Source organism: Pinus tabuliformis, chromosome 3_1, assembly GCF_031772625.1.
Source record: "Pinus tabuliformis cultivar Carrire ecotype Pingquan chromosome 3_1, CPIR1, whole genome shotgun sequence".
In the NCBI taxonomy this organism is placed as follows: domain Eukaryota; kingdom Viridiplantae; phylum Streptophyta; class Pinopsida; order Pinales; family Pinaceae; genus Pinus; species Pinus tabuliformis.
In genome coordinates this window covers 319,340,699-319,365,140 of record NC_142301.1, presented here as the reverse complement: position 1 = coordinate 319,365,140, position 24,442 = coordinate 319,340,699, and the positions used below count along the sequence as shown (strand labels likewise).

At 39.6% G+C, this 24,442-nt stretch overlaps 1 protein-coding gene across 1 annotated transcript; it reads left to right on the top strand.

Annotated features, from left to right (window-relative positions):
* The first annotated feature begins 764 nt into the window (after positions 1-764).
* On the top strand, positions 765-24,078 carry LOC149187063 (cation/H(+) antiporter 19-like). The gene is made up of 3 exons (XM_089412728.1): positions 765-1,230; positions 21,411-22,412; positions 22,513-24,078. The coding sequence occupies exons 1-3, from the start codon at positions 772-774 to the stop codon at positions 23,794-23,796; spliced, it is 2,745 nt and encodes a 914-aa protein (XP_089268854.1). The 5' UTR covers positions 765-771; the 3' UTR covers positions 23,797-24,078.
* The last annotated feature ends 364 nt before the right edge of the window (positions 24,079-24,442 follow it).

Below are 24,442 nucleotides of genomic sequence, written 5' to 3'. Positions count from 1 at the left end.
CAAAGGTTGATACGATTGCAGTGGTAGGCGTAGTGCACGTAACAATCTTAATCCACTCAAGCATGATTGAACACTTGATTTGGCTCAAGTGCACTGGGATATTTTTTTTTGGCAATCAGTATTATCTTAATCCACTCAAGCATGATTCAACACTTGATTTGGCTCAAGTGCACTGGGATATTTTTTTTGGCAATCAATATTTTTGGAGTTATCCATATAATTTTATATGGATATATCAGATTTGCATAAAAGTTGATATGATTGTAGTTGTAGTGATCGGGACAGTGTAAGTAACAATCTTATCCAAATAAAGATGATTGGATCCAGTGCAGTTAGAGCCAACTGTATGGGCAACCAATATTTGTGAAGGCCTTTCCATTTCTGTTTAATCTTTATAAAATCTATAATCGATCTTTGAGCAGTTTGAAAAGGTATTCTCATATAGAATTGACCAATTAATATTTCTGGATTGGATCCAGTGCAGTTAGAGCCAACTGTATGGGCAACCAATATTTGTGAAGGCCTTTCCATTTCTGTTTAATCTTTATAAAATCTATAATCGATCTTTGAGCAGTTTGAAAAGGTATTCTCATATAGAATTGACCAATTAATATTTCTGGAGTTATAATTTTATTAATGCATTGGGTATTTTTGTTTAATCTTTATAATCTATAGTTCATCTTTGATCTTTGAGCAGTTTGAAAAGGTATTCTCATATAAAATTGATCTATTATCTAAAAATTGAACACTGCGCATTACATTAATAGAGTTATGACTCTAGGAGGGAATATGAGGTCAACTGGTTTACACCGTTCCTTACTGTTTGTGGGTCTCGGCCGCTATAAATCAACATCAAACCTCTTCCAGAGGTGTGACAGAGGAGGACATGAGCGAACAAAAAGCTCACGCATTGGATCTACTTATAGATACGTTCTGAATGTTTTGTTGTCGAAATTGTTTTTTCCATGTTGTAGCCCTTCACTGGTAATCTTGATTAGGAAGAAATTCATGGAGGGTAGTGTTATGTTCGGAGCTGCAATGAACTCCACCGCACAGAGCTGCGTAAAATTGATGAAGACAACTTCTAACGGAGCATGGCAGGGAGATAACCCCATGGATTTTACATTCTCCCTGCTCATAGTGCAGATCTGTACTGTGCTGCTCGTCACCAGGACGCTGGCTTTTCTGCTCAAGCCGTTGAGACAACCTCGCGTCATAGCAGAAATCATTGTAAGCCCCCAGTTAATATATGTTAGTGCGTAGTACTCATGTATATATTTCAAACTCCGGTGATCCACTTGGCCAGCTACCCATGTGCGGTTTAGCTTATTCATCTTGTCTTGATAAGCCTGGTAATTGCTTCATATATTCATATATATGATTCAACAGAAACTTGAGTAGAGGTTAGAGTATTATTTCTGGTTTGATTTCTGTGTGTTTTGGATATTTTAGCGAGTTTTAAATTAGGGGTAAGAGAGAGTTTTAAATTATGGGTAATAGAGTGTTTTTTTTATTTGTTAAGTTATGTGAGTATTAAGATGATTGGTATGCTTAATTTGTGATTTAAGTAATTTTGTTTAGAGGTATTAAGTCTTAACTATTACTCAGAAGTATTTATGCATCTAAATAGTCAAAATCATTTGGGGTCTGGCCACACCAGCCTTTAGCGTTGCTGGATTTTTGCCCATGAAATTTTCAATGAATGACCGTTACACCATTAAGTGCCCGAAGAGAGCACTCGTCACCATCTTCTCTATCCCCCGTGGGCATGGACATTAGAGCTTTTTGTTTTGTTTTATAAATATTGAGCTTATTTGTTGTACATAGACATCATTATTTTTATTCTAGATTTTAAAAATATTCTAAAATCTCATAAACAAGAAAGTGGTCAAACAATTATTTTCACTTCTGGGTTACACCAAAAACTAGGTTTTGGTAAACTTTCCAAACTCCTAACTAGGATCCCCAAGATAGAAATTATGGATTCCATAGTGGACATGGACAATAGAACTTTTTGCTTCATAACTGTTGGGCTTATTTGTTGTACATAGCCATCTTTATTTCTGCCGAGAGGTTTTTGTTTATAAATGTTAAGCTTATTTGTTGTACATAGACATCATTATTTTTATTCTAGATTTTAAGAATATTCTAAAATCTAAACAAGAAAGAGGTCAAACTTTTAACTTCACTTCTATGGCAAACTTAAGAGACTCTTCATTGAAGAGGTTTGCTACTACAACAAAACCCACGAGTTTTGGTAAACTTTTCAAACGGGTAAATAGGATCATTAAAACCCACAGGTTTTGGTAAACTTTTCAAACAGGTAACTAGGATCCCCATGGAAGTTATGGATTCCATAGTGGGCATGGACATTAGAGATTTTTCCTTGAAAAATGTTGGGCTTATTTGTTGTACATCTGGATCTTTATTTTTAACCAGAACTTTTTGTTTTTAAATGTTGAGCTTATTTGTTGCACATAGACATCATTATTTGTTTTTCTAGATTTTAAGAAGATTATAAAATCTCATAAACAAGAAAGAGGTCAAACAATTAACTTCACTTCCTCAGAGACTCTTCATTGAACACCAAAGCCTATAGAAGAAAGAGGTCAAACAATTAACTTCACTTCTATTGTGAGATTGACTCTTAGTTGAAGAGGTTTGTTGTTACACTAAAACCCATAAGTTTGCTAAACTTTCCAAACCAGTAACTAGGATCCCCAAGGTGGAAATTATAGGTTCCTCTTTGGTAAACTTTCCAAGCCGGTAACTAGGATCTCTAGGGTGAGAATTATGGATTCCATAAAGGAGCGGTGATATCTCCTACACTACAGGTAACTAGGATCCCCATGGTGGAAATTATGGATTCCTCTTTGTCAAACTTTCCACTTTCCATACGGAATTTACTTTCCAAACGGTAACTAGGATCCCTAGGGTGGATTATGGATTCCACTTTCCAAACTGGAATTATGGATTCCTCTTTGGTAAACTTTCCACTTTCCAGACGGACTTTCCACTTTCCAAAGGGTAACTAGGATCCCTAGACTAGAACCCACAATTTTTGATAAACTTTTTAAACCAATAACTAAAATACCCATAATAGAAATTATAGATTCATACAGATATACTGATTTCTCCAACATTCATAATACATTGAAAAATGTCACTCATATATCAATATTTGTAAGGTTTTCTAATCAATCTCACTAATATATTTGCAGGTTTTTTGAATCAGTATCAATTGATTCTTTACGACATTGAACGGATTTGAACTTTTCGTGTTTCAGTAGTTATAAAAATGCAATGTTGTATATTAAATGAAATGAAGCCCACTGGTCAGCTCTACGAAAGAGAGTCTGAACCAGGAGATTCTGGCTTTACAGAACACTCTACATTCTCATGTACATTACACAATATATAGTAATCACAGATTTAGGGAAGTTAGAACCATAATCTAAAAAATAGAAACTAATTCCTATCCTGAGGTCTTGTGAACCAACTCACTATTCTAAGATATTCTCCATTATCTCTAACACTCCCCCTTAATGGAAAAAGGGTTCACAAATATGCCTAACATCTCCCTAAACATTTCAAACTTAATCTTGCCAAGAGGCTTAGTGAAAATGTCTGCAACATTATCACATGTATTACAATATACCAAATGGATTTCTTTGGATTGTACTTTCTCCCTGACGAAGTGGAATTGTGTATCAATATGTTTAGTGTTTTTGTGGAACATCAGATTATTAGCAAGTTTTATTGAACTCTGATTGTCGTATCTAATTGTTGTTGCGTCTATTTGTTCTTTCCCGACATCCTAGAGAAGTCTTCGCAACCAAACTGCCTCACACGTTGCTACACACATGGCTTGATATTGTACTTCCGCTGAGGACAAGGAACTGTGTTATGTTTCTTGCTGCTCCATGTAATCACCCAGGATACAATGTTGAATGCATATCATGTTATGGATCTGCGATCGTCTACATTTCCAGCCCAATCTGAATCTGCAAATCCTGTCAATCTAACATCAGAAGAATCAGTATAAATAATACCATAATCTACAGTACCTTGTAGATACCTCAAAACACTTTTTGCTGCATTCCAATGGCTTTCAAGTGGCTTGGACATATATTGGCTTAGCACACTGACTGCATAAGCCAAATCTGGTCTAGTGGTGGTTAGGTAGATTAGACTCCCAACCAGTTGTCTGTAAAGTGTCACATCTGCCTCCTTTGAGCCATCTTCACTCTGCAGTTTGATGTTCTGTTGTAATGGTACTGCTACAGGCTTACACTGATCCATCCTAAATCTCTCTAACAGGCCTTTGACATATTTTCCCTGGGATAAATTTTTTTTTCCTGAATCTCTCCAGATTTCAAGAACCAAACAGTATCTTAATTCACCAAGGTGTTTCGCTTCCAATAGCTGTGACATCTGTTGCTTGATTTCTTTGATCAGATATGTAGCATCTACTGTAATGATCAAATCATCTACATACAAAGAAATCATCACTATGCGCCCTTGTTCATCTTGCATGGTGTAAAGATTAGGGTCATTTTTGCTTCTGTTGTAGCCAAATTGTAGAAAAAATGAATCAATTTTTTCATACCAAGACCCAGGTGCTTGCTTTAGTCCATAAAGTGCTTTGTTCAATCTACAGACTAAATTTTCTTTCCCTTTCTGGACAAACCCTTCAAGTTGCTCTAAATAAACCTCCTCTTTTAGTTCTCCATTTAAAAATGCAAACTTTACATCTAGTTGGTGTATCATCTAATGTTTCTTAGTAGCTAAAGAAATTAACATTCTGATAGTGTTTAGTTTAGCTACAGGGGTGAAGGTTTCTTCATAGTCTATACCTTCTTTTCATGAAAACCCCTTTGCTACCAATCTAGCTTTTAATTTTTCTATGGTTCCATCTGAATTAATCTTCGGTTTGTATAACTATTTACAACCTATGGTTTGTTTTCCTTTAGGAAGTTCAACTAGTTCCCAAGTGTTGTTCCTGATTATTGATTCATATTCATGTTCCATGGTTGTTTTCCATTCTCTACATTCATTTGCTTCTTTATAACTAGAAGGTTCAACCACATTCATCATACTAGTTTGATAAAAATGGCAATGTTTGTATTAAAAATAAAACCCACTGGTCAGCTCTACGAAAGAGAGTCTGAACCAGGAGAGTCTGGCTCTATAGAACGCTCTACATTGTTCATCAACATTACACATTAAATAGAATACATGGTTTTAGGGAAGTTAGAACAACATCCTAAGAAATAGAAACTAATTCCTATCCTGAGGCTATGTGAACCAACTCTACCTATTCTAGGATATTCTCCATTATCTTCAACACTCCCCCTTAATGGAGAATGGGTTCACATATATGCCTAACATCTCCCTAAACATTTGAAATTTTACTTTTCCAAGGGGCTTAGTGAAAATGTCCGCAACATTATCACATGTATTACAATATTCCAGATGAATTTCTTTAGATTGCACTTTCTCCCTTACAAAATGGAATTGAGTATCAATATGTTTCGTGTTTTTGTGAAACACTGGATTGTTGGCTAGCTTGATTGAACTTTGATTTTTGCGATTGTCTGTTCTTCCCCAACATCCTAGAGAAGTCTCCGCAACCAAACCGCCTCGCACGTTGCTGCACACATGGCTTGATACTCTACTTCTGTTGAGGACAAGGAGACTGTATTCTGCTTCTTGCTGCTCCAAGTGATCACCCCGGATTCAAGACTGAATGCATAACCTGTTATAGATTTGCGATCATCTACATTTCCTGCCGAATCTGAATCTGCAAATCCTGCTAGTCTAACATCAGAAGAGTCAGTGTAAATAATTCCATAATCTACAGTACCTTGTAGATACCTCAAAACATACTTCGCTGCATTCCAATGGCTTTCAAGTGGCTTAGAAATAAATTGGCTTAACAGGCTGACTGCATAAGCCAAATCAGGTCTAGTGGTCGTTAGGTAGATCAAACTCCCAACCAACTGTCTATAAAGTGTTGAATCTGTCGCTTTTGAGCCATCCTCACACTGCAATTTGATGTTCTGCTGCAATGGTACTGGTGCAGACTTAAACTAATCCATTCTAAACTTTTCTAACAGGATTTTGACATACTTTGCTTGAGACATAAATGTTTGACCTGAATCTCTCCAAATCTCGGGACCTAAATAGTATCTGAGTTCACCGAGATGCTTCATCTCAAACATCTATGACATCTGCTGCTTGATTTCATCAATTAGATATATAGCATCACCTGTAATTATCAAATCATCTACATATAATGAAATCAGCACTACACACCCTTGTTCATCTTTCATGGTATAAAGATTAGGGTTATTCTTACTTCTATGATAGCCAGCTTATAGAAAAAATGAATCAATTTTCTCATACCATGACCTGGGAGCTTGTTTTAGTCCATAGAGTGCTTTCTTCAACCTACAGACTAAATTTTCTTTTCCCTTCTAGACAAACCCTTCCGGTTGCTCTAAATAAACCTCTTCTTTCAGTTCCCCATTCAAAAATGCAGACTTTACAACTAGTTGGTGCATCATCCAATGTTTCTTAGTAGCTAAGGCAATTAACATTCTGATGGTATTAAATTTAGCTACAGGGGCGAAGGTTTCCTCATAATGTATCCCTTCTTTTTGTGTGTACCCCTTTACAACCAACCTAGCTTTCAATTTTTCTATAGTTCCATCTGCATTGATTTTCGGTTTATATAACCATTTGCAACCTATAACTTGTTTTCCTCTAGGAAGTTTTACCAATTCCCAAGTGTTGTTTCTGATTATTCAATCATATTCCTGTTCCATGGCTATTTTCCATTCATTACTTTCATTTGCTTATTTATAACTAGACAGTTCAACAACATTCATCATTCTAGTTATAAATGCATTTTCCCTATATCTTGCAAGCATTTGAGCTTTCCTACCTGATCTCCTAAGTGGTGTGGTGGTGGTTTCAAACCTTATTTCTTCCTGTTGCTGCTGCTGTTGTTGTTGTTGCTGTTGGTATTGCTGCTGTTGTTGTTGCTGCTGTTGCTATTCATCCTCTGCCTTTGTTTGCTGCTGACCCTGATTGTTCTCTACTTCTTCTTATTTAAAGTACGGGATGTCCCATCCATCATAGTGCTCATCAGTTTCTTCACTATCCTGCTCATGGAATTTAACATCTCTACTAACAAATATCTTGTGAGTAGAGGAATTAAATAATCTGTATGCTTTATATGACGAACAATACCCTATAAAAGTGCATCTGATGGATTTTGAGTCTAATTTTTTTCTATCTTCCTTTATTATGTGGGAAAATGCTTTACATCCAAATATTCTTAAGTGTTTTACCACAGGCTTATATCCATACAAGGCTTCAAAAGGAGTTTTAAACTCAAGACTTATTGTAGGACTCCTATTTTTTAAATAAACCGTAGTACTCACTGCTTCAGCCCAAAAACCATTTGAAAGATTCTTACCTTTCAGCATACTTATCACACATTCCACCAGAGTTTTGTTCTTCCTTTCTGTTACTCCATTCTGTTGTGGAGTATGGGGTATTGTAAACTACTGCAAAATGCCATGATCTTTACAATATCTGATCAGCTCATCTTTCCTATATTCTCCCCCTTGATCAGAACGAAGAATTTTTATTTGTTTCCCTGTTTGTCTTTCAATCATATTTTTAAATTGCTTAAAGTATTCGAATGTATGACTCTTCTTACTTAAGAAATACACCCAAGAAAACTTCGTACAGTCATCAATAAACAGTAGGAAATACACTACACCTCCTAATGATTTTGTCTGCATGGGACCACAAAGGTCTGTGTGTACTAACTCCAGTATATCCCTCTGTTTCTTTTCTACTCTAACAGGGAATTCTTCTCTATGCATTTTTCCTAAAGTACAAGCATTGCAATCATTATGTACTTGCTTTAGCATAGGAATATCTCTTACCATTTCCTTCCTCTATAGTAACAGGAAATCATTTTAATTGATGTGGTTGAGTCTCTGATGGCAAAGTTCTTCTGTAGTTAGGATCGCTGCTGTTAATGCTCGAACCGATGTAGGTCTCACATCCAACTTGTACAGTCCTCCTGTTCAGATTCATGTAGCAATTGTCTTCATTCCATCTAGCAGATCCTTAATGTAATAGTTAGATTTTAAAAATTCAACTTTCAAATCTTGATGTGTAATCATTGATACAAAAATCAAGTTCTTTGTTATGCCAGGCACATACATTACATTATAGATTTGTTTAATATTACCATCAGGTAGAATGACAGAAACTTTCCCACATCCTTTGATTTGATGACTTTTGTCATCACCTAGGTAAATCTGTGCACCTTCGTTGATCTCTTTAAAATCTTCTAGCCAGTGCTTGTTCCCTGTCATGTGTGTTAACGCTCTTGAATCTACATACCAGATGTCTGCATCAACATTTTCATCACGATCTACCTTGAAAAACCTCAAATTCTGCATGTGATCACTGTTCGTGAGATGACCTGCATGTCTCTTTGACTTCTACTATTCTTCATGATACTTCTTTTTCCTACATTCTCTAGCAATATGACCCAATTTTCCGCAATAAAAACATTTAGTTTCAGAGTAGTTTTTATTCGGGTGCATACCTTGAGTCAGATTTGGTCGTTTATGTGAACTTGCTCCATTTTGCTGTTGTGGACCTCCTTTCCCTTTGTAGAAGTTCTTCCTCGCCACCAATGCAAGATCAACACTCTGGGGCTTCAGAGTCGATCTCCTCTCTTCTTCCTGCATCAGTATACCTATCAGCTCTTCAAAGTGTGGGATCTTCTCTCTGGCATTGATCCTAGTGATGAACATCTGATAATCATCAGTGACACCATTCATTGTAATGGTCACAAGATCTGTATCGTCCATTGTATGACCAATATCTGATAATTTGGTTTTCAGATCCTTGATCCTTGCTACGAATGAAGCAATCGTTTCATTCTCCTCCATTTTCATGGACATGATCTTACTCTTGAGGAACAAAAGACGATTTGAATTTCTGATCTCATACAATTCCTTTAGAATTCCCCAGATCTCGTTAGCTGACTTACCTTCTCTAATGTGCGGTATAATACAATCTTTCACTGACATCTTTAACATTGTCGTTGCTCTGCTTTCTCGTTTCTCCCAATATGGGATCGATGCTGATTCAACCACGGGCCTTGGCTCATCCCCATTCACAATCATCTAAGCACTCTGTGCTTCTAGCAGAGTCTACATCTTAAACTTCCAATTTTCATAATTGGAACCATCGAGCTTGTTATGCTCGTTCATGCATGCTTCAAAAATATTGTTATTCATCTTGGCGATTTAGAAAAAAAAATGCGACAGGTAAAAAATGTTAAATTTACCCCAGATCTGTGACAGAGACAGATCACTGTTGTTTGATCTCGCAACACACGCACAGATCACCGTGGCTTTCTTCTCAGCCTCCAGACAACCTCCTGTTGTTAGCTACAGCCTTGTTCTTGGCTTCCCCACTCAGCTTCTCTGACAGCTACAACCTTGTTCTTGGCTCCCTTTGCAATTTCTTTGATTTACACGATCATCGTTGATATTTGCCCAATATTCGAGACTAGTCGCTGAAATACACCAATTTTCCAAGACTAGTCGCAACCGTCGCTGATATTTGCCCAATATCTGAGACTAGTCGCTGAAATACACCCAATTTCAGAGACCGTCGCAGTTTTTCATCAATTTTCCGTGACCGTCACGGCTGTACACCTGAAAAGTGCGACGATTGAAAAATGAAAAATTCTGGAAGTGTAATAGTGATCGTCGTGGCTATCCACTCAAAACCTGCGACGATTTAATAGTGATCGTCGTGGCTGTCCACTCAAAACCTGCGACGATTTTGGTTCAAAGAACCACCCACTAGCCAGCGTACAGGTTCCTCAGCCCTGACGCTCTGATACCATGATAAAAATGGCAATGTTTGTATTAAAAATAAAACCCATTGGTCATATCTACGAAAGAGAGTCTGAACCAGGAGATTCTGGCTTTGCAGAATGCTCTACATTGTTCATCAACATTACACATTAAATAGAATACATGGTTTTAGGGAAGTTAGAACAACATCCTAAGAAATAGAAACTAATTCCTATCCTGAGGCTACGTGAACCAATTCTACCTATTCTAGGATATTCTCCATTATCTTCAACATAGTTATAAAAGCATTTTCCCTATATCTTGCAGGCAATTGAGCTTTCCTACCTGATCTTCTGAGAGGTGGGGTAGCCTCAAACCTTGCCTGATCATCATTCTCTTTTTCTTCCCACTTTTGTTGCTGTTGTATCTGTTGTTGTTGCTGCTATTGTATCTGTTGCTGTTGTTCATCTTTTGCCTTTGTTTGCTGCTGATCCTGATTGTTTCCTGTTTCTTCACTTTCTTCTTCCACCATGTACAGAATATCCCATTCCTCATTGTGCTCATTAGATTCTTCATGATCCTGTTCATGGAATATGACATCTCTACTAACAAAAATTTTGTGAGTAGAGGGATTAAATAATCTATAAGCTTTATATTGTGAACAATACCCTATAAAGGTACATCTGATGGCTTTTGAATCTAGTTTTCTTTTGTCTTCTTTTGGAATATGGGCAAATGCTTTAGACCCAAATACTCTTAAATGTTTTACTGCAGGCTTAAATCCATATAGTGCTTCATAAGGAGTTTTAAACTCAAGACTCTTTGTAGGACTCCTATTTTTTAAGTAAACTGTAGTATTCAATGCTTCAGCCCAAAAACCATTCGACAGATTCTTACCTTTTAACATGCTTCTAGCACATTCCACCAGTGTTTTGTTCTTTCTTTCAGTACTCCATTTTTCTATGGAGTATTGGGTATTGTGAATTGCTACAATATTCCATGGTCTTTACAATACCCGATAAGCTCATCTTTCCTGTATTCTCCCCCTTGATCGGACCAGAGAATTTTTATCTGTTTCCCTGTTTGCCTTTCAATCATGTTTTTGAACTGCTTAAAGTATTCAAATGTGTGACTCTTCTTATTGAAGAAATATACCCACGAAAACTTTGTGCAGTCATCAATAAACAGTAAAAAATATAGTGCACCTCTTAATGATTTTGTTTGCATGGGTCCACATAGCTCTGTATGCACTAATTCAAGTATATCCCTCTATTTCTTTTCTACTCGAACAAGGAATTCTTCTCTATGCATTTTTTCTAACGTACACGCATCACAATCATTATGTACTTGCTTTAGCATAGGAAGATCTCTTACCATTTGCTTCTTCTATAGTAACAACAAATCATTGTAATTGATATGACCAAATCTCTGATGTCATAGCTTCTCTGTAGTTAAACTCGCAGCTGTCAAGGCTCGAACTGGTGCAGGTCTTACATCCAATTTGTACAAACCTCCTATTCGGATTCCTGTAGAAATTGTCTTCATGCCATCTAGCAGATCTTTAATATAGCAGTTAGATTTAAAAAATTCAACTTTAAGATCTTGATCTGTAATCATGGATATAGAAATCAAGTTCTTTGTTATACTGGGCACATACATAACATTATAAATTTGTCTTATATTACCATTAGGTAAAATGACAGAAATTTTCCCACATCCTTTGATCTGATGACTTTTATCATCACCTAGGTAGATTTGTGCTCCGTCGTTGATTTCTTTAAAATCTTCAAACCATTGCTTGTTCCCTGTCATATGTGTTGATGCTCCTGAATCTACATACTAGATGTCTGCATCAACATTCTCATCATGATCTGCCATGAACAATCTGAAATTTCGCTCATGATTATCATTCGCGAGATGACCTGCATGTTTTTTCTGCTTCTACTATTCTTCATGATATTTCTTCTTCCTGCACTTTCTAGCTATATGACCCAGTTTTTCGCAATAAAAACACTTAATTAAAGAGTTGTTTCTATTCGGATTCATACCTTGGGTCAAATTTGGTCTTTTCTGTGAGCTTCCTCCGTTTTGCTGTTGCGGATTTCCTTTTCCTTTGTAGAAGTTCTTTTTCACCATTGTTACAGGGAAAAGTGTCTATGCAGAAGTGCTAATCCCACTAAGGTGTGGTAGCTACCTTAGAAACAAACAAAGTAAAACTACTTTCATTTTCCTTTATGAAAGATAGATGAGAGAAGAATAAAGGAGACCAACCTCTATCTTGCGCTTGGTTCCTAGTTCGATTCCTCTCTCTTCTGATAGTCCTTTGCTACTTGCTTCCTTGTACGCCCAGCTTCACAGAGTACTTGTAGAATCAAAGTAGCATAACACTATACAAGAACATGGATCTATAATCATAAACAATCTAGGATCAGATGTAAATTGACCATACAAATGCATGAAACATAAATGACACAAGAGTATGGAGGAAAACTTGAATAGCTTTATTGATAATCAAGAAAGAGCCAAGAGAGTTACAACAAGTTGTTCTGACCCAGCATCATCCTCTCAGCAAGTAAGCCCTTCTTCACCTCATGCAAAGCTTAGATCACCCAACACAATGATGTTGCCTCAAGAAACCAACAACAATTCCTTACAAGATGCAAACTTCCAGCCTCTGGATCTCTGGGATGAGGGATCCATATATAGATATCTGTAAGGGAGATGAGTCAGCTTGTGATTTGATTAGTGTCTTCCATCTGATAGTTCTTGCTTCCACTTGGAGATTGATGATCTCTTACTCATCCTTGGTCGAATTCAAAATGGCAAGTGTCACAGGAAAAGCTTCTGGAAGATTCCATGCTTTTCCACCTCACGGATTGACATTGCCATTTGTCTCTTCTCACCCATCGCACCCCATAGAAGGGCTTTTTGAAATGCAACGCACCCACGGAGTGTACTTAGGTGAGATGCAACGCACTTTGCCTCTGGAGCAGGTGAAATGATCTTGTTTTTACCAGTTCTGAGTGGTTTTTCATGGAGAACTTCTGGGAGAAGCTGTAATCAGTTGACGTTGTTCCTTTAGGGGTTGGAACAACACTTTTAGGGACTTAGGAGCCCTTGGTTTATGGACATTTTATGCTTGGGGTTGCAGTGCCCAAAAATGTCTATAACAGTTGCCCCCTAAAGCATGAGGTCGTTAATCTTTTTGATGTCGGGTGAAATGATTTATCATGAGGATCTGAACTTCTTTCAAGCTGGGAGGAGACCTATAATAAGATACAATACAATACATTATCTTCATAATATTTTCATGATCTAGCTGAGGCGGGCATTCCCATGCTCAACTTTATAAATTCATTTCATGTACATAGGACAGATGATCGTCTGAGTGTAGACTGATGATTCTGGTAGAGCCATCATCCCTTTGATTGGATGATTATCTGTGCAGCAACGATGTACATTTGATTTCTTTATTTTCCTGAATATATATCGCAGCCCGGATGGATGAAACTAGATCCGGGGTCTTCAATCTCGTTCGATCTTTACTCAAAGTACAAGTCAATCCATGTGAGAGATGTTCTGGAGTCGAACATGGAAAGACATCGCCTAATTACCAGCTAATGATGTAAGTTGTTAATAGGCGCGAGAGGAATCACCAATAATGATAATGACCCTCAAGATACCGCGGTACAATTCATGTGGTGTGAATAAAGGACTTGGCGTCAAACACCATGCAAAATCTTTCGGTCGAAGGCCATTGATGTAAACCTGTCGCCGGAAGTGAGAAACTTGCCATTGAGGCATGCAAGCTTCAAAGTACTGAAAGGGGTGTTCCTAGATCAACTTCTTGGATAATGAGCTGATGTCAACAAGAAGCGATTCGTCATAGGAGGGCCTTAATGAATCCCACATCAATGACACGGAATGGAGCAAATGATTTTAATGGAGGTGAAAACGATCTGGTGGTATAAGGTTCAGGGTGGCGGTCATGAAAGAATGGAGCGTAAATGTATTGCAGCGGGTGAGACACAGGTGAATTCTCTGAGCGACTTCTCTTTAACATATCGGTGACACTAACGTGATGGATTGGTAGCATTAACCCCAAATGTGGATGGTGTGATGGGACCATGGTGATGTGACCGGTGAATGAAACAACCCAACCCGGCTTGGATGCGGAGTGAAAGTGTCATGTTCAAGAGCGACTTGCTACCAACAAAGTTTCTTCAAGTTTTCTTCCCAATTTTTCCCCAGTCATTGCTGACCAGTACCTCTTTATTTTTGTCAAGCTTGAGGAGGATAACATATGCTTGTTCTATAATTTTCCCTTCGGGCAAACCCATCGCTACGTTTTAACGAGCCTAGCGATAGTGAAACTCGTTCTTGTATGCTATGGACAAGTTTGTCGCTATTAAGTTTTAACGAGTTTAACGACAAAGATAACTCGGTCCTTTTCATTTTTAGAGAGTTTGAAAAGGGACGTAAAGGAAACTCCAAAAATCCTTTTTCGTCATCTAATCCCTTAAGTCCGAAAAAGTATAAAACAATACAGAAGGGATGAATTTTCGATACTTTTTAACGAGCCAAAAAAAACAAGCGCTCGATCTTTTTGTGTAATAATCCCTCAGGTCCAAAAAGATTAAAATCTAAAGGAGGGATAGCACTTCCGGTCCCTTTAACGAGCTGGAGAGGCCAATGGCTCGACAATCTTTTCATATTTTACGAGTCAGTTGAAAAGAGCTTAAAGGAGACTCGTCTTTGAGGAACGAGTGATAAAATTGGGTAGCAGCTGATTCCAGGTAAGGTTTGGAATTTTCCAATCACGGCAGTGTTACAAGGATGGCTAATAGGATCACTCTTCGCAGTTGTTCCTCAAAAGGGGTAAACAATCAAATGGAGGTGAATGATCGGCCAATACAGAATGGAGGTGATGATGGGAACACGACCAAGGCTTTAAAGGCTGAAGTACTACATTCACGATGGTTATTTACCGGGAATTGGTTCATTTTTTATTGAGCTTAAACGTTGGGGGAAACATTTGCTCATTGCTTATGTTTATTTTTTAACGAGCATGAAGTCCGCATTAAAACTGCTCGATTAATCCAGTCGTATAATAAGAATGTCTCATATATGAAAACGACATTTTTTAGAGTTTTGCCTCACATCCTTTCTTTATGCAAGTTAGGAAACGACCAATCCAAAAAACAGATAAATGATCGCTCTTCGCTTGCACGCCAAAAGGTTTGCATGCCCCCAGGTATAAAACAGAGTTTCAAGGTCACCCTTCAAATCTCTGACAAAACATTTGTTTTATCAAGAAAGGTCTACCTCTTTCAGGTTACCAAAGATTGTTCTATTCACACCCCAAACAAAACACTTCTTCGGCGATGTCTACCAAAATAGACAAAGGCGAGCGGTGCAAATGCCTCCACTCACATAACTTTGACGAGGGAATATTATTCCAGTCTAACCCCCTTTTCCAATCACGGACGGGAGTACAGACTAGTCATATATCTCTCGCGGAAACCTACCCTATACGCGAAGTTTTCCTGCCGAAGCAGACCAGGGTGCATGCCCCCTGGGTTTCAGTCATGTCCCCCGAATCACTCGCGCTCATCAGGTGGACGGATTGGCGATTGATGAGACATTCCTTGCGTGAACAGACCATTCAGGGTTGGTATATGACTATTTGCTATGTGTGATCCGGGAAATGAAAGCTGGTCTACGAGCTTGACCACTCTTCCTTCGTGCGGAAAACACATTACTCTAAAGAGTGAGGAGAAAATTGCTCCCATGCAATAAATATAGTCTCGTCCAAGGAGTAGATTATAATCCAAGGGTCCTTGGACTACCATTACGTTCATTTGAATGGTTTTCCCTCTCAATGTTATGGGCACATTGGGAAGGATCCCTAATGGTCGACTGGATCCTTTGTCAAAGCCTGTTAGATTTCTCATCTCAGGCAAAAGCGATGGCGAACCAAGTGCTTTCCAAGCAGTCGAGGAAAGGATACTCACAGAAGCCCCTTTATCTATGATGGTGCCGGCCATGACCATTCTATATATTTGAGCAATGATTCGGAATGGTACACTAGCTGGTAAACGGGGTCTGCCTAGTTGATTCCAATCGAAGGAAACAACTAAGTTGCTTGGAGGTGGGACCGAATAGACGGTCGGGTACGACTCTGACGAACTTCCTTCCTACGGTAAAGGAATGGGTAAACTGCCCCCATGTTCATCGGAGTCTGTGCTTACGAAAAGAATTTGGACGGTGTCATCCTTGTTCTCTTCGGTGACTGTATCATCTGAAGATGGAACCTCTGAAGGCAAGACCGGGTCAACTGCCGCCTCGACCTTTTGACTTTCATCTGGTATGTGTTCAGATGGTTCGTCTTCAATGATAGATGCTTCGGCCGACCACCTGGGCGAGTCAGCCGGCTTTTCAACTAGTGACGGACTCGACAAGAGTTTTTTATATCCAGGAGGAAGTCGTAACGGTGAAACCGGACGATTGTCCAAAACTCTTTTAGCCTCGTTTAAGAAGGGACAACGGTGGACGACATGATCGCCTTCGCACAATTTAAAAGGAAATCTATATTTTCCTTTTTGTCCATGGGCTTCACTTTCACTAGTCGACGGTGTGTTTTCAACTTGATCATCAGAGGTTGACGACATCGGGTTGTGCAAACGAGGAGACCAGTCCCTTAAGATCCGAGGGATGCAAGGACAATCTCTATGATAGTGGTCTCCTTTGCAAATGACACATGGCAATTTAGGCCTGGTCGGTGCAGTGTGTGGATTTTCGCTAGATGACGCTTGGTTGCCTCTTTTTGCCTTTGGCTCCTTCTTCTTCTTCTTCTCTTTCTTCTTCTTTTCCTTCTTCTTCTCTGGTACTTGATTTTTGGCTTTACCAGCCTCATCAAGCGAAGAGGAAGGAGGAGAGGGAGAATTGGAGGAAGTAGAGGGTTGGGGGGTAACTCAGTAATCGTCTAGTTGCTGACTCGATTGTTCAGGAATTGCGGTGTTCTGAATGACAGAGGTTGAGAAGAGCCATATGGGCAAGCCGATTGTCAATCATGGAAGCAACAATGTGGCCATATGGGGTGCACCAACATCTCCCCAAGAGGAGAAAGGACTAGGATTTCCTCCAAGGGGAATTCCTTGGTTGGTGGATTCCATTTTCTCAACCTAAGACCAACGTAGGAAAGGTGATGATTATTCCGTATATAATAAATTTTAGACGCTTTGACACAACTTGTTTTTTCAATTTTAAAGAGTCGAGAAAAAACAAAAGATGACTCTAGTCGCTTTCGATTTTTAATGAGCCTGAAGTGATAAGTGCTCAGATGGACCTTTTCCGTTAAAGAGTCTGAAAAGGAACGAAAGGGACTGCTCTGGAAATCTAGGCAGAGGGATTACCAAACCAATCGCAAAACTACAAAATACTTTTTACGGTACGGCAGTCAATCTTCCCGAATGTTGTGTTCAGTGCATTGTGATCGATAGGGCGACAGACACTGCTTCCTATGGATAAAGGATTAAGCCTATTGTGGTCTCCCAAAATATACTCGATGGTACGTGGGTGCACAAGTCCGTACTGGCACTTATCGTCTCAAAGTGGAGGAATCACCCAACCAACAGTGAGAACAACAGTTACCAGGTTTTACGACGCGGGAATACGTCTCTAGCCTAGACTTCTAGATGTTGTGCGTTAGGTTCCAAAATGTTGTTAGATTCATTAAATTTATTTTATAGTTGATCTTGCTTAAGAAATTTGCCTTTCAGGTTCACCGCGTGATGTATATGTACAATTCCTAAAATGCAATCTAAGATGATAAACAGTCTTTTATCTTCTTTGTGCAATGAAAATCCTAGCTACTAAGGAAAGAAAGACATAATTCTTTCAACAAAGAGCAAAGAGCACACACTATATGCACTGTCCTAAATCAAACCAATCAAACAGTCTAAATGAAAATGCACATGCATGTATTTGTTTTCAGCCTTCTTAATATGTGAATGATAAAAAGAAAGCTAATGCGCAAATATGAATTACTTTTCAAGCGACAATTACTAATAAGTTTCTTTTCAAAATCAAAAATGAAGACAATGACAACACTTTGCGATTTGGAAATGAAGACTTGCTTTCAACACTAGAAAAATACAAATTCAGATCAAATACAATTGTAATAGGGTAACTGACTATCAAGAGCAATCAGACTCTCTTCTATGACTGAAAACGACACTTGCGACACTTTCAAATCAAGAAACGACAGTACAATCACGTTACTTTTTGCAAAGGAGAACTGAAAATGACTCAACAAATACACAAAAACATTTACAATTCTTTGCACAATGGAGGCGGAATATCACTAAGGAAAGGGGTTTCAAACAGAGGTGTACTGACCATAGGCAGCAAAACTCATGAATAGAACTGAAAAGAATGAACAAAAACCAACACTCATGAGCAATGTCTAGTCTGATCAGCGCACCTGTAACACAGTGAATTTGAAATGCAGTGCACCTACTACACTCGGGAAGTGCGCTGAATTTCAGATTCACATAACAGAGAGTGCACTGGGCTAGGGACGAGACTTTGCTTGGGTTCCGGGTCACAGTTTGCAGTTCAGTTCAGGGGTTTTGGCTGAGCAAGTGGTAATCAGTAAATCAACAACAGGTGTAGATCTAAGGAGGTTACTAGAGCCACCACAAGGGCAATTAGAGATTTTGTAAATCAGTTGTTTAATTCATAAACAAAACCCGAAGATTGACTGAAGTGGCATTTATCTACTATGCAAATGCAGTTCGAAAGCTACCTGGCTCAACTTCAGGCTCCTTCTGTAAGTTTATAAAATAAACAAATGTAGATAAACAAACAACCTAGTCGCTCCCCAGTGGAGTCGCCATTTTGTTACAGGGAAAAGTGTCTATGCAGAATTGCTAATCCCACTAAGGTGTGGTAGCTACCTTAGAAACAAACAAAGTAAAACTACTTTCATTTTCCTTTATGAAAGATAGATGAGAGAAGAATAAAGGAGACCAACCTCTATCTTGCGCTTGGTTCCTAGTTCGATTCCTCTCTCTTCTGATAGTCCTTTGCTACTTGCTTCCTTGTACGCCCAGCTTCACAGAGTACCTGTAGAATCAAAGTAGCATAACACTATACAAGAACATGGATCTATAATCATAAACAATCTAGGATCAGATGTAAATTGACCATACAAATGCATGAAACATAAATGACACAAGAGTATGGAGGAAAACTTGAATAGCTTTATTGATAATCAAGAAAGAGCCAAGAGAGTTACAACCAGTTGTTCTGGCCCAGCATCATCCTCTCAGCAAGTAAGCTCTTCTTCACCTCATGCAAAGCTTAGATCACCCAACACTATGATGTTGCCTCAAGAAACCAACAACGATTCCTTACAAGATGCAAACTTCCAGCCTCTGGATCTCTGGGATGAGGGATCCATATATAGATATCTGTAAGGGAGATGAGTCAGCTTGTGATTTGATTAGTGTCTTCCCTCTAATAGTTCTTGCTTCCACTTGGAGATTGATGATCTCTTACTCATCCTTGGTCGAATTCAGAATGGCAAGTGTCACAGGAAAAGCTTCTGGAAGATTCCATGCTTTTCCACCTCGCAGATTGACACTGCCATTTGTCTCTTCTCGCCCATCGCACCCCGTAGAAGGGCTTTTTGAAATGCAACGCACCCACAGAGTGTACTTAGGTGAGATGCAACACAATTTGCCTATGGAGTAGGTGAAATGATCCTGTTTTGACCAGTTCTGAGTGTTTTTTCATGGAGAACTTCTGGGAGAAGTTGTAATCAGTTGACCTTGTTCCTTTAGGGGTTGGAACAACACTTTTAGGGACTTAGGAGCCCTTGGTTTATGGACATTTTATGCTTGGGGTTGCAGTGCCCAAAAATGTCTATAACAACCATCAATGCAAGATCAACACTCTGGGGCTTCAAAGTCGATCTTCTTTCTTCTTCTTGCATCAGTATTCCTATCAGTTATTCAAACTTCGAGATTTTCTCTCTCGCATTTATCCTAGTGATGAACATTTGGTAGTCATCGGTCACACCATTCATGGTAATTGTTAAAAGATCTGTATTGTCAACTCTATGACCAATGTCTGCCAATTTGTTCTTCAGATCTTTGATCCTTGCTATGAAGGCAGCAACTGTTTCATTCTCCTCCATCTTCAGGGATAAGATCTTGCTCTTTAGAAACAAAAGACGATTTGTATTCCTGATCTCATACAGATCCTTCAAAATTCCCCAAATTTTGCTTGCTGATTTACATTCTCTGATATGTGGTATGATGTAGTCTTTCACTGACATCTTTAGCAACGTCCTTGCTTTACCCTCACGCTTCTCCCAATCTGGGACTGTTGCAGATCTAGCTATTGGCTTCTGTTCATCCCCATTTGCAATCGTCCAAGCACTCTGCACTTCTAGCAGAGTCTGCATCTTGAATTTCCAATTCGCATAATTGGAGCCATCGAGCTTGTTATGCTCATTCAAGCATGCTTCAAACATCTGATTATTCATCTTGGTGATTAAAACAAATTTGACAGGTAAAAAAAAATGTTATATTTACCCTAGATCTATGACAAAGACAGATCACTGATCTTCAATGTTGTTTGATCTCACAGCACACCCGCAGATCACCGTGGCTTCCTTCACAGCCTCCAAACAACCTTCTATTGTCAGCCTCTGTAGACTTCTCCAGGATGCAACCTTCTCTCGACCTCCACGGAGCCTCTTTGTTGTTTACATGATCGTCACAGATGTACACCACTTATCTGAGATGTCGTCGCAACTATACACCTAATATCTGAGACAGTGATGGTAAGTAAGATTTCACAATCGTCGCGTTTATTCTCTTGAAACCTGCGACGATTTCGGTTTAGTCGCACCCTCCTCTCAGTATACAGGTTCCTCAACCCTGACGCTCTGATACCATGATAAAAATGCAATGTTGTATATTAAATGAAATGAAACCTACTGGTCAGCTCTACAAAAGAAAGTCTGGCTCTGCAGAATGCTCTACATTGCTCATGTACATTACACAATATATAGTAATCAAAGATTTAGGGAAGTTAGAACCATAACCTAAAAAATAGAAACTAATTCCTATCCCGAGGTCTTGTGAACCAACTCACTATTCTAAAATATTCTCCATTATCTCTAATAGTATAACCCTTGGTCGAAGATTTTACGTTTTACTTTTTATCTCATATAAATTTACAATAGAGAATAGCTTGATTCCATTTTTTAACAAATTTATCTCATAACTTTTGGTTTCTACCAACTTTATAACTTTCCACCACCTTTACGACCACCTCATCATCCAACATATTTCGTGATGTAAGTTTCGAGGGAGAGTCTATGGATAATGTCAAAAAAGGAAAATGTCATGATGCATAACGCTAAATGAATTAAAGAAAAAGACTTTTACAGATTCATGACTTTTTGTGTTTTGGTTGTTATCAATCCAGGGTGGAATTATTCTTGGCCCATCTCTTCTGGGGCGCGGTGAAGTTTACATGCAAATGATTTTCCCAAAGAACAGCACCCATGTACTCGAAACTGTTGCAAATATCGGCCTTCTATTCTTTTTGTTTTCGGTTGGGCTGGAACTAGATTTACAGGCAATTAAGCAAAGTGGAAGGAAGGCCTTAGCAATTGCAGCAGCAGGAATTACCTTACCGTTTGTGGCTGGGATTGGGGTTGCTTATGTGCTCAGGGCAACGATTTCGAAGGGTGTGGACTATCGACAGTTCCTTGTCTTCATGGGTGTATCGTTGTCCATCACTGCATTCCCGGTGCTTGCTAGGATACTTGCAGAGCTCAAGCTTCTCACCACCGATGTGGGACAGATGGCCATGGCTGCAGCTGCTGTGAATGACGTGGTTGCTTGGGTTCTTCTGGCCGTTGCCATTGCCCTTTCGGGAGCAGACAAGAATCCGATGATATCAGTTTATGTTCTGCTCTGTGGATTAGCATTTGTAGTTTTTATGATGGTGGCCGTGAAGCCGGTCATGGCTTGGATTGGCCGTCGTTCGGCTGACAACCAACTGGTCAGTGAAGAATGCGTTTGCTTTACACTTGCGGGAGTGCTAGCAGCTGGATTCGCAACGGATGTAATTGGGATTCACGCAATTTTCGGAGCTTTTGTGTTTGGTTTGACGATTCCCAAAGACGGCCCATTCGCAGGGATGCTTATTCAAAAGATTGAAGACTTCGTATCCGCCTTGCTGCTGCCATTGTATTTTGCCTCCACTGGTCTCAAGACTAATGTCGCAACGATCCATGGAAGCACGGCTCCGGGTCTGATTGTTTTGGTAATGGTTACCGCCTGTGCTGGGAAGATTCTGGGTACGTTTTTTGCGGCAATTGCCCACAAAGTGCCCTGTCGAGAAGCGATAACCTTGGGATTCTTGATGAACACCAAAGGATTGGTTGAGTTGATTGTGCTCAACATCGGAAAGGATAGAAAGGTAAAACCCACATTGCTTAAAAATCTTGAAGTTCATCATGAATTAACTGAATTGGATAGCCCATTTAGATTGATTTGCGTGTTTAATTTTGTTTTGCCAGGTCCTGAATGATGAAGTATTTGCGATCTTGGTGCTGGTGGCTCTGTTCACAACATTCATCACTACCCCGTTAGTAGCGGTTACATACAAGCCAGCGAGGAAGGCGCTTCCATACAAGCACAGGAAGATACAGAGGGAGAAGCCAGAGGACGAGCTCAGAATCCTGGGTTGTCTGCACGGTACGAGAAACATACCAGCGATGATAAACCTGATAGAAGCCTCCAGGGGTATTAGAAAGTCTGCCTTGCGTCTCCACATCATGCACCTGGTGGAGCTGTCAGAGAGGTCTTCTGCGATCATGATGGTTCACAAGGCCAGGAAAAACGGCCTCCCCTTCTGCAACCGCGACCGTTCTCAACAAGATCAGGTGGTGGTCGCTTTCGAGGCGTATGGACAGCTCAGCAAAGTAACAGTGAAACCAATGACAGCGATCTCTGCATTCCATAACATGCACGAAGATATCTGCAACATTGCAGACGAGAGGCGGATCGCCATGATTATACTCCCCTCCCACAAATACCTACGCGTCGACGGAGTCCTAGAGTCTCTGAATCCGGGATTCGAAACAGTGAACCAGAGGGTATTGGAGCACGCGCCATGCTCGGTTGGCATCCTGGTGGACAGGGGACAACTGGGGGGTCAATCCCAACTGGCTCCTTCCAACGTAGACCATCGCGTCGCAGTTCTCTTCTTCGGAGGACCAGATGACCGAGAAGCTCTGTTTTTCGGAAGAAGAATGGCGGAGCACCCCGGCGTTAAGCTTACATTAATAAGGTTCCTGACCAGCACAGTGTTCGAACACAGCGCCATCAACCTCACTCCCCGGCCTGCCAACAAGAGCGAGAGTCGCCAGCAATCATCCAAGTTTTCGGATGCAGAAATGAAAAGAGAGCAGGAGAAGGGGTTGGACGAGGAAGCCTTGCAAGTCATTTCGAGTCCCAGGAATTTACCTGGGCAGAATAGTGGTGGTGATAATGTGGGCGAGTCGATTGTGTATGAAGTGCGGGAGATCAGCGGTAACATAGTGGAAGCGGTGCTAGCAATCACAAACAGCTACAAATATCACATGTTTTTGGTGGGGAGGGGTCGTTTCCCGTCACCTGTTGTTGCAGACTTGATGGATAGGACCGCAGAGTGTCTGGAATTGGGCCCAATTGGGAATGTTCTGGCATCTTCCGCCGTTTCCAGCAGCGCATCAGTATTGGTGATTCAGCAACACGACGCCATTCATCCCGATGAGTTGCCTTCTCCAAGGACGTTGCTCGATCTCGTTGAATCTCGTTGAGCGTGTGATTCGCCATGTACCATAAGAAACCTTTGTAGTAGCTGAGATGTTTCATGTTATTTATAGTTAATAATGTGCTACAGCGCTATCGAGGGAGGACTGTACTTGGTCATAAAACTAAATAGACCTTCTCCAAGGGCTGTAGTTGGTCATAAAACTAATTAGAGCTTTAGGTTTGCTCTTTTGGGTAAGGATTTATGTATGAGATTAAAAAGGTTAGTAGAGATTATGAGCATTTGCTTTAAGATATTTTTACCGACAGAGAGTTGTGAACACTTCTTGACTTTTGCTTACTTTGCACGGAAATAGTTTATTTATAAATATAGAATATGTAAATAAGCTCGTGTAAGTGAATTGGTAAGTGTAGTGTGAAGGAATGTTGCATTTACAGTACAATAGTGGCGGTGGAAGATAGAGAGTTTATGATTTTCAATGGGACCTAATCAACACTTTCTCTGTATGTTAGTTCGATTGGGTGGAGAGCGGACATGTTTAGTGTTTTTTGATGAGTCTGAACTAGGAAATAATATGTCTGCAGGTCAAGGTTGGGGGTCAAGGCGATGTCGTTGATTTAATGGCGATGGTGGCAATTTGTGTCGCGTGACTGAGAACCGAAGTTTTTAGTGGGTAAGTGGAACCTGTTAAT

Bases quoted from the DNA above. Each gene is read 5' to 3' on its own strand.
- LOC149187063 (XM_089412728.1), top strand. From the start codon at position 772: ATGACTCTAGGAGGGAATATGAGGTCAACTGGTTTACACCGTTCCTTA. The intron at 1,231-21,410 runs GTAAGCCCCCAG...TTATCAATCCAG, and splicing joins GCGTCATAGCAGAAATCATT to GGTGGAATTATTCTTGGCCC. The intron at 22,413-22,512 runs GTAAAACCCACA...TTGTTTTGCCAG, and splicing joins ACATCGGAAAGGATAGAAAG to GTCCTGAATGATGAAGTATT.